Here is a 17,835-nt window from a genome sequence, read left to right as displayed (position 1 = left end):
CAGTGGACAGGAAATGTGAACACGCCAAGCAGCTGCTGTGGTCAAAGCTACAGGAGCTGTTTGAGGTTGGTGTAAACGGGAAGGAAGCACAGGGAGGTGATAGAAGGAGGAGCTGAATATAAACTCTGGTCTTATCTACATTAAGTGCAGCTTCTCTTTGTTCTGCATTTATTATCAATGCAAAGTCGAAACCTTTGAGATTAGATGCAGATCAGCGTGCAGGGCTGGACGTGAGGATGGGGCACTCTTTGCTCTGTTTGCTGGGGTTATTCTGTGAGTACAATACACACCTTTACTGTTTGAATGGCAGCGATGAAGGAAAATGTTTCTCACTGGTGACAGTTACATTTTATCTATATACAGTGTATGCTTAAAACGTCAAATTAGCTAGCCTCTGCTTAGGTTGCTGCCCCAATGGTTCAGCCCTGTGGAAGATGGATGGATCAAACAATGTTTTATTTTGTTAATTTCTGAAGTGATCTGGTTCAAAGGTTTCTGCAATTTACAACCGGGTACAAGATATGTGTGTCATCAGCAAATAAAACAAATGTTCAAAAAAAAAGAAGTGTCCCAATCCAATGTATTTATGTGTACTAATATTTCATGGTTAATTGTGTGAAATGCTTTTTTCAGATCCAGTAAGATTTCTTGCTGTGCCTGGAATTTATAACTTCTTCTGTGAGATCAAAGATTGTTTTGCACCTTCTGATTGTCAGTTGTCTAATATCTGATGTAATTTAATTCATTGTTTTAGTGCTCAGCACAATCCTCCATGGAAATGCTGCAGGTGAGAAATTTTCTTCTTACCAATTATACCATATGTGTTGCTCTTTACTTGTATTTACCAAAAGGAGAGTATATTTCTCCTGCTCCCTGTTCAATAATTTAATAATAATTCAATAATCAGTTATTATTAATCTCTGTCCCTGTACACATAGATGACAAATGAAAGATTAAAGGAAACACCAATATGAAATATGCTGCTCTGAGCTCAGCATAGAGTTTGTTACCTTCATCCCCCTTTGATTAGAAGCTGTCTAACACGTCACTCCAAAGTCTCTGTAGAGCTTCAGTGTGTTGAATTGAATGATTCACATTATTTAAGTTTGCATCAAACATTCAGAGCAGCAATTTTATACTTTTGATCTTTGACTTACAGGAGAGAAAGTGAAGGCTACTGTGACAGCAAACACCGAAATCATGCCAGCAGGGGGCAGTGTGACACTGACCTGCGATGTGAACCAGTTTGCTGACTTAGAATATGACTGGTTCAGACAAACCTCTAAAAACTCTAAGAAGACCGCAGTAGCTGGCGAATCAGACAGAGTACTTGTGACCTCTGAAGCCGGCTTCTACACCTGCAGAGGACGTGTTAAAGACAGTGACCCGGTCATTATTCATGAAACTGGTGAGGAAATTCATTTTGAAACAATAGTAAATGTGAAAAAAGTAAATGACGTGATCTTTTCTCCATAATGACGAATTATTTTATTTAATCATTTACAATTTAATGCTGTACAGAAAATAAAACATCAAACTTCTTCATCCCATCATGCGTAAATGCAGACTCTGAGACAGACTCAATAAGAAAAAGTCAAACTTTTATTTTGGCTGATTAAAAATCCAAAAGAACACACACACACACACACACACACACACACACACACACACACACACACACACACACACACACATACACACGCTAGTGGCACCACTACCAAAATAAAACAGGAAGTGATAATTAATCACTAAACAGTGAAACAGACACGAAATTGACACAGGAGGGTGAGACAGGAAACACAATGGGAGGGAACAAATTAAACTCCAAAACTAAAGTGTAAAAAAGAACTAAAAGTTCCAAAAATGCTCAAGAAAGAATGAAGAATAATAAACAAAACTAGAAACACGAACAAACAAAGAATTCAACCTGAAAAAGATCAGAAAGAAGTCAGACCTGGGAAACATTAAAACTTGTAAATAGCATTTTTCTTTTATAGTAACAATCAGTCTGCAGGGAGCTACGACTGATTTAACTTGCTTTTCAAAATATTGTACTTACTCGGGTCAAACAGTTGAAGCTCTAAATAAATCTAAATAAATCCTGAAATTAATATTTAAGTTGTGTTTTAAAGATTATTGCATAAAGTGACATGTCTGTGAATCAGCTGTTCCAGTCACTTTACTTTCATGTTATAAACAGTAAAATTTGTAGGCTGTCTCCTAACTGGATATTCTTCTGTGAACAGTTCCCAGTAAGCCCACTGTGACCCTGCAGCCATCCTGGACTCAGATATACAGCGGTGAGACAGTCACTGTCAGATGTGAGATTCAGGGAGGTGAAGGAGCTCAGTGGACGTATGAATGGAGAGCAGCCGAGTTAAACACACCTCCAACATCCAATGAATACAGAATCATCAGAGCTACTGAGTCTGACAGTGGAGGATACAGCTGCCGGGGCAGAAGGGACTATTTCTTAACTGAGTGGAGTGATATCATCACACTGACTGTGTTAAGTAAGTTGGACCTTCATCTATATTATCAGTTTTAGTTAAATAAGTGAAAATACTTCAAAAGTTTAGCCCTCCTTTGTGATGCTCAGTAAAAATGTCAAAAGAACTGAAAATTATTAAAATTAATGAAAATAATGAAATTATAATAATAATAAAATATATAATTGCTTGTTATACAGTCATTGAAATGGAAAATAGAGAAGATTACATTTCAGCCATTTACTTTTGTTCTTTTTCTAAACTGAACTGCAGATAAACCAAAGGCCAAACTGAGAGCTGATAACACAGCTGTTCCAGTAGGGGGCAGTGTGACCCTGACCTGCTCTGTGAGCCCATCATCATCATCTGGATGGAAATACTACTGGTACAGAGATGATTCTGGTGAACCTCTGAGTCCACAGGATGGAGTTTTTCTATCAAATGACCAAATCAGAGTCTCACAGGGAGGACTCTACTGGTGCAGAGGAGGAAGAGAAGCTTACTACCGGTACACAGAGTGGAGCCAGTCAGTCAGGATTGACACAACTGGTGAGTTTAAATGTAACTTCCCACAAAGCACTACATCTAACGGTAACTGAACCTTTTGACATTCACGTGTTTTTATTGTACTTTCTTGAACATTAACAGTCTCAATCAGACCTGTTGTGACTCTGCATCCAAACTGGTCTGAGATATACAGAGGAGAGACGATCACTGTCAGATGTGAGATCCATGGAGGAGACACTGAGTGGGATTATGAGTGGGAAACAAACAGCATGATAAAAGCTCCAAATCAAAATGAATACAGGATTATTTATGCTTCATCATCCAACAGTGGAAACTATCTCTGTAAGGGCAGAATGAAAAGTTCACAGCATGAAACAACAGAGTGGAGTGATTCAGTCACACTGACAGTTTCAAGTGAGTTGAAGATCTTTCATTCATAATAACTGTTTTATTAAATCCTCAGAGGTTTCAGGTTTTAGTCAAAGAGTCTGATGTCACAACTAGGGGTGGGTTTTAATAATCGATTCATCGATTAAAATCGATTCTGGCTTGGATAACGTGATATCGATTCATTAAAACCCTGAATCGATTTTTTTATATAAATGTATTTTGCCCAAAATTCCAGAATCTCAGGTGAAACGTCACAAAATTTTGACAACCACCAAACATTTAAAACAGCTAAATGAGAGCAGGAACACGGCTTCTGCACAAAGACGTAAACACACAGCGGGACCCGCGGATCAGAATCAGTGAGATGTCGCCTTTCTCACCTGACGGCACGGACACGGTCGGGGCTGAAAGCCGACAGCTCGCTGATTCTGATGTTTCGGCGGGTCCGCGCTTTGTGTTTGCGCCCTTTTTGCGCTGATTCTAAAGCTGTTAGTTTTATCTCTGTCCAAACATTATTGACTGAACCAGCAGCAAAAGAAGATCCAAACTAAGCTTCACATAAACATCGTCATGAATTCCCTCTAACGTTTACTGTTTTGCTTCCACCACGATAAAATCACACTTCATGCACAGCTCTCTCTCTCTCTCTCTCTTTCTCTGTACTTCAAGAACAGTTTCCCGTCTATCCTTGAAATCTGTTTTCTGCATTATTCGCTTGTTTGTTATGCACAAGTCTACCGTTATTTACAGCGCTGTTGGCCGATGTTTTTTTTTCCCTTATACTTACTTCCGAAAAGAAAACCTAATTTCTGCTGTTCAACAGGCTTCTGAACAAATGTAAACTTTTTAAAATTATACAAAATGCAAAACGCTTAGCCGTGTCTCTAATAAAACCGCTGTAACTTCAGAGGTAATGTTCATAAGCTGATTAATGGTTTCCTTTTGTTTGTGATCTACTGCAGAATATTTTTATAAAATCCCAGGCCAGGAAAATCACCTTCATGTTTTTCTGTGTTTTATCTTCAGCTACTTTGACACAAAGGCATCTGCTGTGATGCTCACACCTTTGATAAAGTCTTGCGTGTGTCAGCTTCCTTTTTATAGATACAAAAATATGTAAATGTACTGATCTGAATTATAATATTTCTGACTGTCTGAGGCAAAATTTCCCAGATTCAAATCGAATCGTGGATCGAATCGATTCAGGACCTTGTGAATCGGAATAGAATCGATTCTAGAAATCAGTGACGATACCCAGCCCTAGTCACAACACACACATTATGTTTTTCACCTAATGACTTTAATGAACTGCAGACTACAATATAGCCTCATTTTATTGGACGCTGGCCTATTCATTTTAATTTTTTATGTATTTATTTTTCCAGTTGGCAAATAGTCTGTATTCATTATTTGCAGGATAATTGTTTCATATTTGATTCTAGTAACTATATTATCTAGTGATTTTTTTCATTACTGTAACATTTTTCTTCTTTAATCAAGTAACAATCTGTTTAACTTTTTCCTGTAACATCAACAGCAAGTAAACCCAGAGCCACACTGAGAGCACAAAGTTCAGTCATACCAGCAGGGGGCAGTGTGACACTGAGCTGCTCTGTGGAGGGCTCTGCTGGCTGGAAGTTTGACTGGTTCAGACGTGATTCAGTCTCTTCTAAAGCTCAGCTCATGAGAGGAAATGAAGCAAACAGAGTTATTAGTGTCTCACAAGGAGGTCTGTACCACTGCAGAGGAGGGAGAAGTGATCCAGTTTACTACACAGAGGTCAGCAGTGACGTCACAGTTACAGAAACTCGTGAGTTTAATTATTTTATTTCTACCAGACTGAGACAGATCAAGTTATGTGATCTGTGCTGTTCTTCGGTTTGTTTTCTTACATGGAGAGGTGGAAATGAGAAAATAGAAGCACTTTAGTTTCATTGTGACAAAGTGCGCACTCTGAAAGAGCCCTTGTGGTTCTCAGAGAAAAAAATCATTACAAGCCTTTCATCAATTTATTGGATCTTTACAAAAAAACCATTTTACTATCAACTATAAAAAATACATTAGCAACAGGATATTTCTATGCCAGTGGCTGCAGGCTTTCTTTGTGTTTTTTCTAGATTGAAGACAAAAAACTTTAACAATCAAAAGTTTTATATTTGGTTTTTTTTTTTACCACACTGATTTTCACATCTTTGTGAAATGGATATCAATACAACTCAGGAATATCAATAAAAGATGATAACTGTACAAGTAAATACTTGTACGTTTGACTAAAAATGTGTTACAGTTTGAAAGCTATGAAATGTTATGACTTTGTTTTGTTGTTCAGTCTTTAAACTGTTTGTCTGTGAATCCGCTATTTTTTTCTCACTTTACTTCATGTTATAAACAACAGAGTTTTTATGTTTCTATTTGTCTCTAACTGGATATTTTCCTGTGAACAGTTCCCAGTAAGCCCACTGTGACCCTGCAGCCATCCTGGACTCAGATATACAGCGGTGAGACAGTCACTGTCAGATGTGAGATTCAGGGAGGTGAAGGAGCTCAGTGGACGTATGAATGGAGAGCAGCCAAGTTAAACACACCTCCAACATCCAATGAATACAGAATCATCAGAGCTACTGAGTCTGACAGTGGAGGATACAGCTGCCGGGGCAGAAGGGACTATTTCTTCTCAGAGTGGAGTGATATCATCACACTGACTGTATCATGTAAGATCTTTCATCCAGATTATTTTGACACAAATTTGATACATAAAAAAATATAAATACAAAAAACCCCAATACATTTTGATCACTGATCAATAAACTCAGTTATGCTTCAAATTAATTACAGCATTTGAACTAGGTAATCACAGAATTTATAACATATTATATTGTTGATCAAATGAGCTTCACCATTGAGGTTTTAGATCATGAATCACTTTTTTCCACCCAGGTCTTTAAATTTGTTGGATGCATTCAAATTTATGTTCTAAAATAAAAATGTGTTTTTATTAGTACATGTTGAGATATTTGACATGTTTAGATAGTCTCACTCTTAAAGTTCATCATAAATATTTGTGAGTCAACATTTTAGTGACATTGAATTCAGAGTTAAGAGACGAAACATTGAGAGAAAATCTTTGTTGAACAGATGAACCCCGTCCTGTCCTCACTGTGTCTCCATCATGGCTGAGTCCTGGAGCCTCAGTAACTCTGAACTGTGAGGTTGAACATCCGTCTGCAGGATGGAGCTTCTACTGGTATAAAGCTGTTCCTGATCTATCAGAGAAATCCTCCAGTTATGAGCTGCTACCTGATGGCAGTGGGACTGCACAGGACTCCTACATCATTCATGGACAGACACACACAGCAGGATATGTGTGCAGAGCTGGAAGAGGAGACCCAGAGTATCACACTGATCACAGTCAACCAAAGTTTGTCTGGTCTGCAGGTCAGTTTGTTTCTCTCTGACCTTTCAATGAAGTGAGATTATGTTGTAACTTTTATTCAAGATGTTTTCAACAAGACTGAGCTCATCAATATCTGTTTCATATTTTAATCCTAACATCTGTGAGCTTTGTGTCTTCACTGCATGTTGTTTCCAGATGTTCATTCAGCAGCGTCTCTCACAGTGAGTCCTGACAGAGTGCAACACTTCACCTCTGACTCTGTCTCACTGACCTGTGAGGGAAACTTCACTGAGTGGAGAGTGAGGAAGTTCTCTGAGGACGGCCGACTGTACTCTGACTGTAGGAGAATGACTGGATCCACATGTGACATCAACACATCAAAGTCAGATACTGCAGTGTACTGGTGTGAGTCTGGATCAGGAGAGTTCAGCAGTGCAGTCAACATCACTGTACGGAGTATGTTATTATACATTTACTTATTGGATTTGAATCATTTAGACATCACATGAACATTTGTCCCAGCTTTGCTGTATGTGAAGTAATTATGTGGTAAAACAAATATGACACATACGGTAGTTTTTAAATATCCAAGATCAGATCTTCATGATGAACATTTGTACAATCTGTTCTTATTATTGTTTGTCAGCTTTTTCTAAAAGTGTGCACCAGCTGATGTGACTGAAACAATTGTGTGTGATTGTGTCACAGATGATGGTAATGGTCCTATCCTGGTGAGTCCTGTTCATCCTGTGACTGAGGGAGCTTCTGTTAGTCTGAGCTGCAGTTTGAGAACACAAAAAATACTTTCCAATGTGTTTTTCTATCACAATGACACACTTATTCAAAATGATACCCGAGGGGAGCTGAAGATCTCTGCAGTGTCAAAGTCTGATGAAGGTTTCTACAAGTGTCAGTACTCAGGAAGAGAGTCAGCACAGAGCTGGATGTCAGTTAAAGGTGAGCAGGATCAAAACATCTGATGGATGTTTTCTAAACACGTCTGATGACTGAGAATGAACATTAGATTGTCTGATTTAAGTCTCGCAGTCACCTTGCTCCATTTCATAAAAGTATTTATTTATATAATTATAATTGATCAATAATTAATTATTGTTTCTTGTAACTGTGTCAGGAGCTGACAGCTCTTCACCTCCTGTGTGGTTGATGGTTGGACTGGTTTGTGGAGTCTCTCTCATTATTATTCTCCTGCTCTTGTTGTATCGCTGCAGAAGAACCAACAGTGAGACCTTTTCCTTTACTTACTACAAACTCTTTATCCTTCAAAGACATAAATGTGTCATGAGGTTCAAATGTCTTTTTTTTTTTTTTTGACATTTTTAATAAAGGTGCTGTTAAACAGACGCTCAATCAGGATGGTCAGCAGCAACAGTCCTCTCTTCTTCATGGTTAGTTTTTCACATAGTTTCAAATATTCTGATCCTATTTGCAACAAGACTGTACTTATTACATCTGCTGCAGCTTTTCATATAAATGTTATTTGCAAGAATATTTGTGTTTAAATTAGTATCACAGACATGAGGTGACTGATTTTCTCTGACCAGCAGGTGTTCGTTCTGTCTATGAGACAGTCAGAAGATGTGAAAACACTGAAAATGGTAAAGTATACACTTTCATTAATATAGAAACTGGATGATTATACATGAAAGTGATTAAAATTATTATTTCAGGTCCAGCAGAAGGTGATTACATCAATGTCACATCAGTGATTCAGCTCAGAGTCATTAACAAGACAAGTGAGTGCACAAAATGTGAGATTTGAAATGCAAAATATACATTGGTAATTATTCTCACTGATAATAAATGCATTTGTGGACATATGGTGGTGTTTGTTTTGAAATGCTTTCATTTGATCACATCAACAGGGCAACGCAGAGCAGACCTCTGACTACAATAATGTCAATCCAATCCATTGAGGGGCGGGGCCATCTGCTGCGACCGGTTGGGGTGAGAGAAGGAAGACAGGATAAAAGACATGCTGTGGAAGAGAGACAGAGGTTAATAACAGATATGATTCAATGCAGAGAGGTCTATTAACACATAGTGAGTGAGAAAGGTGACTGGAAAGGAAAAACTCAATGCATCATGGGAATCCCCGGCAGCCTATGTCTATTGCAGCATAACTAAGGGAGGATTCAGGGTCACCTGGTCCAGCCCTAACTATATGCTTTATCAAAAAGGAAAGTTTTAAGCCTAATCTAGAAAGTAGAGATAGTGTCTGTCTCCCGAATCCAAACTGGAAGCTGGTTCCACAGAAGAGGGGCCTGAAAACTGAAGGCTCTCCCTCCCATTCTACTTTTAAATACTCTAGGAACAACAAGCCTGCAGCCTGAGAGCGAAGCGCTCTAATAGGGGTGATATGGTACTACAAGGTCATTAAGATAAGATGGGGCCTGATTATTTAAGACCTTGTATGTGAGGAGCAGGATTTTGAATTCAATTCTGGATTTAACAGGGAGCCAATGAAGGGAAGCCAAAACAGTGTCTGTTTTACATCACTTCCACTTTCCCATGTTGTCAAGCTCAATGTGACATCACTGGTGTTGTCCAATCATCTTTCTGCCAGTCTGTTCAGGGCAATCAGCCTTCATTCCACAGTCTTTAAACCTCACTGCTCATGTGTTATTCTCCCTTACATTTGCCCTCGTGCAACCCAGCTCCATCTCCGCCTTACCCATGTTACTCAGGCTCCATCCAAGCCTCCATCTTCATCTCCGCCACCAGCATCTAGACTCCAGGAGGTCCTGTTGTGTTCTGCTGTGATGGGCCATCAGGGTCTAATCACCAATACAATACGTTTATTTCCTTGAAATGATGTCTCCTTATGGAAATTTTAACAGCAGCTCTTTAGCTGTTTTTATTTTTTGTATTTAAAGTCACTTTGAGTGAAAAGGAGAAGATTTTGTATACAAAACAATGATTGTGACTCGACCTCTTAACATCTGTTTAAGTGTTTCTGCTTTTGTAAAACTATCAGTGAACTGAAGGCATTTTTTGGCCTTCCTCTCTTATTGCATACATACTAATAACATCCAGATTAAAAGGCTTTCTAGCGTGTACTGGGGTAGCACATTACTGCTAAACATCTAAAATATATTGTTAAAAATGGGGCTCTGCTAGTTTATTGTTGTTTTCAGTGTAATGTTTAAATACAAATAAACAGTATGGAAACAATTTCATTCAAACTTTGATGCAACTTTGTTTTTACACTTTGTGAAAGTTATTAATGACAGTTAAATGCAAAGCTTGTGTCAGTGTTTCTATTTTAAGTGTTTGTGAGTGATTCAGTATAATAACTCAACACTCTTACATTGTTAAAAAGAGAGAGAGAGAAAATTATTTTGCATCCAGCGACTTAGGGGCTTTCATTTTTTCAGATCAAGTTCAGTTTTCCTGATGAAAAAAAGAAAAAAACCTCACTGAGAACTGATCCGTTTTTTTTTTTAATGTCGACCTGTCTTGACTCACTGTGCAGGGTAACCGATCAATGTTACCGTCCGAGTTGTAAAGACCGTTTCTAATTATTTCATGCTTCAATGCATCACAGGAACTAAACCAAGTTAATTAAATATTGAAATATATTTTTAATAAAATTAACTGATATTTTTAATTACTTAATGAAAATTTAATTAACATTTTGAATGATGCATTTATTTATTAATGTTGGCACTCTTGACACTCCATACATTTAAGTAATGACTAACATGGAGTGAAATGCACATCATTTCCTCTCTTTATGCCACCTGAAGGGGGCCCCAAATAACATACATTTTTTAAAGATAAATCTAAATCTTTGAGTAGGTGCAATTATTAAAATATAAAATTAAAGCATAAAGTAATATATGGACAGTATATACATATCTATATAAATTACATAACATATATCACAGTAAAACCACATGAAAACAATCTAAAATAACAAATCTACTTCACTGTTAGCTTTTGTAAATTCAAAGTATTACAGGCTTTGGTATCAAGATTTATCCAAGTAGTATTAAAAACGTTTTAGGACGCACAACACCTACGCATAACAGACATGCTTTGAGGTTTTTTGGTGTGACTCAAAATCGAGTAGCTCAACACACTTACATAGCTTTTGCTGACTATGCAACCAATAGAATTAACAACTTCTTTTTAACAGCATTTCGTAACCACTCTGATCATACTCCTCCCATCGCTGTTTCCGAAGAAACAGTGAACGGTCATCAAAAGCAAAGAGCATATGAATTAAATCAAGTCTCTCGGCCCGCTTCGCGCTCAAGGAGAAGTATCACCAACTCATCATCGTGGTTAGCGAGACCAAACACTTTAGAAACACATTTCTCAAGTTAGAAACTATAGAAATGATCCCTGAAAGTATAGTCTTAACGAACAATCGCCCCGACCCAGCTACTACTATGACGGCCCTGTCCATCTCTGTCACGGTGCTAACAGCAGTGTGTGCTGCTTATATTTACTGGGTCACGTATCGTAGTTGTGACACCGAACGAGTACTGTTCGGTGTTAATACACCGAACAGTACTCGTCTGCGAGCTCTGAAGTGACATAAATAATTACTTTTGGAGTACCCACAATGCTCTCTGATGGTATGCCCCTCCTCTACGTCTGTCATTGGCTGCTGTGATGCCGCATGCCGCGTGTTAGCCTCGGATGCTAACAACAACAGAGGATTGATCCGCATATTTAGAGCCGTGGTTTGGAACAATCTGTTTAACACATACTAAGGCTGGATGCTGCCGATACATGTTGTAACACAGGCAGAGATAAAATTAGAAAAATATTTTTGTTAAAAACTTTTATGATAAAAACAATTTGTTAGCAAAGGTCACCTGTGCGCCTGTTTTTGTCTTCCGACTACAAACAGGACTGTAAACCTATTCCTATCTTGACAAGTGTTTTGCATTTTCTTTTTTTTTTGTGCCAGAACAACAGTAATTACAGATATGGAAATGTACTCTTCATAACAAAAGCTTAGAGTTATTCATTATCCTTTCAGAAAGTCTCTAGTCTCTTTGGATCTGTCTGTGGCAGCTGTCAGGTAAACACAAGCAGAGAGGGATGACGTTTGATTACAAGCCACCATTAATCAGCAATAGCTTAAACTGCTAATTGAGTAAAAACAATTAAAGTCATGTAACTTCCTACATTTCAGCAAAGCTCACATGGAGCTATATTACATGTTCAATAACAAGATTTTGATGTTTAGAGTGGGTTTTCTGCTACTCCACTGCTTCATGAAAATCGCCAAATTATTAACCTTCCCCATGCCACAAGTAAACAGATGCAACAATAAAATATTTATTTGATTAACCATCCATACTAAGGTGTAAACTGAGTCTGCGGGTAATGAAACACATAAATTGCAGGATTTTTGCTTAATTAGGACGTGAAGTAAAAGTAAACACAAGCTTAATTTATAACGCTTTGCTGTGATCAGTGGTGGGGTAATTATTCAAAAAAAGTAACGTGTTACACATAATGCACAGAACACTTCTCTTAAAAGTAATGCAGTGCATCACCTAATTACTCTAGGAGAAAGTAATTCGTCGTACAACTCGTTAGATTACGTTTGTGTTTTCCCCATAAAATGACTTGAAACACATTTTCGCATACTTACCATTCTTCTTGACTAACATTAGTGTTAGCCTGCTGTCTGTGCAGCTGCTCGCAAAGAGACTGTTGTGTTAGCAGCATAATGCAGATGTTTCTGTCCTGCAGCAGTTTTTCTTTTTGTCCAATAAGAGTAAAAGTAATCCATGTCCACTAATTTCCTCCTCAGGCACACAGATTTAAATAATCTGAACTGCGAGTGGGATCGACAGGCCAGCAGGCTAACAATCCCAGGAAACTGAACTGCGGGAACTATTACACAACATCATTGTAAAATCTTGGCACAAGTGGTTTTCATCACAAAGCTGGGGAAGTCCTGCATTATAGGAGCCACAACATTAAAGCTGACCTATAGCAAACAACGCTTAAACGTAGAAGAACAGCTCAGTAAAATAAAACACAGCATAAACAAGGGTTAAACATTTAAAATAGTAAACATTTAAATTTAAAATTAAGGAGCTGAACATAAAGCGATTTAAATAAAATAGTAGAGTCCTCTGTAAGAAAACCTGAATCTAATAGAATAAGGAGCTAAACAAGATAAATATAAAGACTGTGATATGAGGCAGACACTCTTGATAGAAACGTGCTGGATTGAATGCTGTGAAAGAGCAAAATGAAGGGTCCGTCCATCCGTCAGCATTCATTTCATATTAAGTGACACCGCCCTCTACTGGCTGTTTAGTGTAAAAGCAAACTATCTGACAGTAATCCTGGTTTTTGTCCACGTTTTTTAAATATAATATAAAACCATAAAAAATAACAAATAATGGGTTTATGTTGCTCTGGACCGATCAATAAAGAGTTACAGTGCATTAATCCTATTTTTTTTATCATGTCGACCCGCCTCTTCCATATTGTTTACGCTTACGTCATTCATCTGCGCCGCTCACATGTTCAGTAACTGGAGGCTGTGAGGCGACTCATCTCCCGGCTCAGGCATGTTCGCTGCTCTCTCTCTGTTGAACCTGCAGTGTTGCTGTTAATGTGTCGTTGAGTAATTTCTGTATATGTTTATAGTTTGGTTTAAACAGCAGCACAAACACGGAATTCCTGAAATGTCTCCACACACACACACACACACACGGACTCTGTTTCAAAGTCTGCAGCTACCTCAAGATGAACCACAGAACATGAGAAATGCGTGGACATTTAAAGAAGAGCGTCACGTTTCTTTTGTGTGTGTTTGCAGGGCATGCCTGCTGGGATGGCTCATGCTAAACCGGAAACGAGTGAAGCGCAGCTGAATGGAACTTCAGAGCTCATGGATCTGCTTCACATCGACGTGGAGACAGATGCTGTGGACCCCAAGCCCGGGAGAGAAGACCTGCCCTGTTCTGTGAGTGCACAGTGATAATACTAATGATAGTGTTTAGTGTAGCACATTTAAAGGGCTCACAGTGCGTCACAGTTTGGATGGAAGCACACATTAAGATCAGTCAGCATGGCCCATAATAAAAACACATAATCAAACATATGGTCTTACAGTTCCTGTATTCACACTTCCACACACACACTAGAGGAACAGAAATCCCCAAATAATGGGACAATGATTAAAGAAAAACAAACCTATAAAAATGAGTTTTCAGCAATCTTGTTAAAACAAACCACAGATTCTGCTGAACTGACGGCTGTTCCAGTGTTTAGGAGCTACAGTTTGAAAAGCGTGATCGCCTCTGGTTTTAAAATGAGAGCAGGGAGCAGATAGGAAGCACCGATCAGAGGATCAAGGTCTCAGCAGGTCTGCGGCTCGGCCACGCAGAGCTTTATATGCTATTATTAACATTTTGAAACAGTTGAGGCTTCCTTCATCATCTGAATTGCAGATATCACTAAATTACTTAATTTTTAAATTACACCTTTTTATCCAGGGGTGTGAAAACTGCTAAATAAAGGTTTGAGGTCAACATGATATGAGATGACCTGATGATCCTCTTTAATTTCTACACCCAGGTGTGGGACCACGTGCTTGTACGCTTAATTTGATGATGTACTGCAGATTAATGTCAGGATTAAAGACAATGACAACATTTATAAGTAAATCTGGTTTCCTGTAGTTTAAGTGGATTACTGGTCTGGTAGCGATGATGGTTTGGAGGCAGTGGCACTGACATAAAGAGACGTCAGAGGGACAACTCAGGTTGAGCAGTTTAGAGGTGAAGTTAGAGACATGTGCAGAGCAGGAATGGTTGACATGTTGGACAAGGGATGTTGAAGATGAAGCTACCAGGCAGGAAGAAAAGAGGAGGACCTCAGAGAAGATTCAGGGATGTAGTGGAGGAGGACATGTAGAGGGTTGCTGTGACAGAGGAGGATGACAGGAACAGGGTGAGATTTCCAACAGTGCCTCTGATATCTTGACGCTCGAGAGGATTATTGCTGTGCTCACAGTTATTTGTCTGTTTAATGAACAGAGGAATGTCCTGAGGAAGCAGCGGCACTGGGAGAAGCAAGTGGCTGCGAAGAAGAGCAGGAGGAAGGAGGAGAAGCTGAGGAGGAAGATGAATCGTGAGCTGGAGTCCGGTAAAGAGAAAACAAAGAGAGGCTTAAGGAGGAACTGAAAGTCTCCAGCTGGTGACATCACAGCATCTGTCCCTTTCCTGTGTGTTCTTTGACATTCAGGTGCTAGCACAGAGCGTCAGTTTACCAAGCGGGTCATGAAGGCGATCACTAAAGAGCGTCTAGCTGAGGCTCGGTCCACGGGGCTCAAGCTCTGCGTCGACCTCAGTATGACAGACTGCATGTCTGATAAGGTCGGTGGACAATGAAAAACCTTACAACGTTTTCAGCTTACCAAAAAAAACTCCTTTCATTTAAGAAGGTGGTGTTTATTCACCTGCAGCAGCGCACGTTTTGTGTTTCAGGAGATAAGCCGACTGGCAGGCCAGCTGAGGCGGCTCTACGGGTCGAATAAGAAGGCGACCCGACCGTTTCACCTGTTTCTGACAGACCTGAGAGAGGACAGCCGTCTCTACAGAGAGTGCGTGCGAATGAATGACGGCTTCCTCAACTACACGGTGATATATATAAGTTTGTTTTTACAGTTAAAAGGATTTTAAGTGAACAAACCCTTCAGCAAATCTTTAAAACAATTTGCATGTAAGCATTTATAGGACTGTAATTCACTCATTAAAGGACACTTTTGAGTTTAGGTTTCTCAAAATGTTTTAACCAAAATTGCCTCAGTGTTTTATGAGCAGGTGCTGATTGTTGCCATGTCTCCTGTGTTTGTTTTGTTCAGATGGATATAACAGACGAAAGCTGTCTGGACCTGTTTCCTCCAGAATCGGTTGTCTACCTCACTCCAGATGCTGAAGAAGGTGTGAAAAATAAATTAGATTAGATTTCATTTATGTCTTTGTTTTGCTCTTGAAATGCATTATTTGTCCAGCAGGTGGCGCCATTTGGCTGTCATGTTTGCTGCTGCTTGTCCCGCTCCTGTTTAGCATTTCATTAATATTATTTTCAAAATTAGTTTCTCGTTATGTGGAACTTTAATAAGATGAGATTAATAGAAAACAGCATTAAAACACTAACAATAAATAAATAAAATATTTACAGAGAAACAAAAATATTGCACAAGATGTACACTCAGTGGCCGCTTTATTAGGCACACCTGTTCAACTGCTCTTTTACACAAATATCGAATCACCCAATCACATCGCTGTAACTCAGCGCATTTATTAATTCAGACATGGTGAAGACGACCTGCTGAAATGCAAACTGTTCATACAAGGCAGTGCAGTAATGGTGTAATAATGTGGGGAATATTTTCTTGGCACACTTTGAGCCCCTTAGTACAAACTGAGCATCATTTAATCACCACAGCCTGCCTGAGTACTGATGCCATCCACGTCCAACCCTTTATGACCACAGTGTGCCATCCTCTGATGGCCGCGTCCACAAAGTTCAAAACATCTCAACCTGGTTTCTTGAACACGAGTTTGCTGAACCTAAATGACCCCTGCAGTCCCCACATCTCAGTAGAGCATCTTTGGGATGTGGTGGAACAGGAGATTCAGATTGTTGATGTGCAGCAGACAAACCTGCAGCATCTGTGCGATGCTCTCATGTCAATATGGACCAAAACCTCTGAGTAATGTTTCCAGCACCTTTTTGAATCTGTGCCATGAAGAATTAAAAGGAAAGAAAAGAGGGTTCGACCCAGTACTAGGAAGATGTACCTAATGCAGTGGCCAGTGAGCTCATGTACATTATATAATTTGCTGACATTCATTAAGGTATTTTTTTTCCTCCTTTGTTTTCAGCGTTGGAATCCGTGGATGCTGACAAGGTTTACGTCCTCGGTGGTCTGGTGGATGAAAGCATCCAGAAGGTATTTTTCAGTAAAACTGATCATAACACAGACATCGCATAGAGTAGGACTGTAAGTATTATATCCAGTAGGTTTATTTTCTCCTCTGCAGAAGTTGAGCCTGTCCAGAGCCGGAGAGCTGAGCGTCCGCACAGCGAGGCTGCCTATAGACGAGTACATGGTGAAAAAAGACAACGTGAAGAATTTCCACTCAAAGATCCTGGCTGTTAATCAAGGCAAGCAAATATTTTGTTTTGTCCAGAGGACACTGAAAGGTCTTTACCACCTGCTTTGGGTAATAAAGTTTTCCTGTGTCCGCAGTGTTTGACATCTTGTTGACTTTCTGCGACACCGGCAGCTGGATGGAAGCCTTGCAGACGTGGTTTCCTCCAGGGAAGGGTTACGTGGTTGCAGCAGGCGATTCGCCGCCTCCTCCTGCAACATAGACTCATCGCGTAGAATAAGGACTTCATTTAATTTCATATCAACTACTGAAACTCCTGTGAAAGGACATTGTTAGAGGAAGACTCTTCATGCTGCTGGTGGGAGCTGTGACTGGTTAAAGAGGACAGCGCGCTGCTGTTCAGTCATTTTAACACTGACAGATGTTTATTAGCTTTAAAGTGACTGCAGGGACCACACGCAAGAGCATTTTTGACTGTTTTACTGTTTTTCTAGAATCTTCATAGTGCCTTTATTTGTTATTCTCCAGCTTCAGCTTCTGTGAACGGCAGCATTATGAGTATAATTTATATGTATATAGAAAGATGATTACATTTCTTAAAAGGGACCAACGGTGAAGTGTTTTGCACTGAAAATCTTGCTTTATATGAATGTCTCTATAGACACTGTATTTTTTTTAAACTTCATGTGTATAAACAGAGTTAATACACACTTGCACTTTCAATTTGCAGTTTTACAAAAAAGCATAAAAATGGCCTGTATTTGTATAGCGCTTTACTAGTCCCTAAGGACCCCAAAGCGCTTTACACATCCAGTCATCCACACATTCACACACACTGGTGATGGCAAGCTACATTGTAGCCACAGCCACCCTGGGGCGCACTGACAGAGGCGAGGCTGCCGAACACTGGCGCCACCGGGCCCTCTGA

At 39.3% G+C, this 17,835-nt stretch overlaps 2 protein-coding genes, 1 long non-coding RNA gene and 1 other non-coding gene across 5 annotated transcripts; 3 read left to right on the top strand and 1 right to left on the bottom strand.

Annotated features, from left to right (window-relative positions):
* The first annotated feature begins 1,200 nt into the window (after nt 1-1,200).
* Nucleotides 1,201-7,304, top strand: LOC120741993 (obscurin-like). Its single transcript, XM_040045137.1, has 4 exons — nt 1,201-1,408; nt 5,933-6,097; nt 6,522-6,821; nt 6,976-7,304. Exons 1-4 carry the CDS (start codon nt 1,201-1,203, stop codon nt 7,287-7,289), a joined length of 987 nt encoding a protein of 328 aa, XP_039901071.1. The 3' UTR covers nt 7,290-7,304.
* A 525-nt stretch (nt 7,305-7,829) lies between these two features.
* LOC120741966 lies at nt 7,830-8,790 on the top strand. Its single transcript, XR_005697725.1, has 5 exons — nt 7,830-8,020; nt 8,127-8,186; nt 8,346-8,396; nt 8,469-8,534; nt 8,664-8,790. It is a non-coding gene; the product is annotated as an uncharacterized LOC120741966 (long non-coding RNA).
* Nucleotides 8,791-10,948: 2,158 nt separating this feature from the next.
* Nucleotides 10,949-11,164, bottom strand: LOC120742021. Its single transcript, XR_005697743.1, has one exon. It is a non-coding gene; the product is annotated as a small nucleolar RNA U3 (small nucleolar RNA).
* A 2,123-nt stretch (nt 11,165-13,287) lies between these two features.
* Nucleotides 13,288-17,681, top strand: trmt10b (tRNA methyltransferase 10B). Of its 2 annotated transcripts, none has more exons than XM_040045086.1 (9): nt 13,288-13,347; nt 13,601-13,747; nt 14,823-14,931; nt 15,031-15,161; nt 15,273-15,425; nt 15,650-15,728; nt 16,677-16,744; nt 16,836-16,959; nt 17,045-17,681. In XM_040045086.1, exons 2-9 carry the CDS (start codon nt 13,604-13,606, stop codon nt 17,167-17,169), a joined length of 933 nt encoding a protein of 310 aa, XP_039901020.1. In that variant the 5' UTR covers nt 13,288-13,347; nt 13,601-13,603; the 3' UTR covers nt 17,170-17,681. The 2 variants fall into 2 exon arrangements, with proteins under 2 accessions (XP_039901020.1, XP_039901021.1); XM_040045087.1 differs by lacking the exon at nt 13,288-13,347 and adding an exon at nt 13,359-13,400 and having other exon boundaries at nt 17,045-17,680.
* The last annotated feature ends 154 nt before the right edge of the window (nt 17,682-17,835 follow it).

The sequence above is a fragment of the Simochromis diagramma genome, unplaced genomic scaffold (genome assembly GCF_900408965.1).
Source record: "Simochromis diagramma unplaced genomic scaffold, fSimDia1.1 OVJJ01000590.1, whole genome shotgun sequence".
NCBI classification, from domain to species: Eukaryota; Metazoa; Chordata; class Actinopteri; order Cichliformes; family Cichlidae; genus Simochromis; species Simochromis diagramma.
The sequence above is the reverse complement of the archived record's forward strand: the minus strand, read 5'-3'. Positions and strand labels throughout refer to the sequence as shown.

What these genes read in the sequence shown, in the direction of transcription:
- LOC120741993 (XM_040045137.1), top strand. Translation starts at nt 1,201, where the DNA reads ATGCCAGCAGGGGGCAGTGTGACACTGACCTGCGATGTGAACCAGTTT. An exon ending in GGTCATTATTCATGAAACTG is followed by an intron (nt 1,409 to 5,932) that starts GTGAGGAAATTC and finishes GTGAAGGAGCTC; the next exon opens with AGTGGACGTATGAATGGAGA. An exon ending in AAAGTTTGTCTGGTCTGCAG is followed by an intron (nt 6,822 to 6,975) that starts GTCAGTTTGTTT and finishes TGTTGTTTCCAG; the next exon opens with ATGTTCATTCAGCAGCGTCT.
- trmt10b (XM_040045086.1), top strand. Translation starts at nt 13,604, where the DNA reads ATGCCTGCTGGGATGGCTCATGCTAAACCGGAAACGAGTGAAGCGCAG. An exon ending in GAGAAGACCTGCCCTGTTCT is followed by an intron (nt 13,748 to 14,822) that starts GTGAGTGCACAG and finishes TTTAATGAACAG; the next exon opens with AGGAATGTCCTGAGGAAGCA. An exon ending in GAATCGTGAGCTGGAGTCCG is followed by an intron (nt 14,932 to 15,030) that starts GTAAAGAGAAAA and finishes TTTGACATTCAG; the next exon opens with GTGCTAGCACAGAGCGTCAG.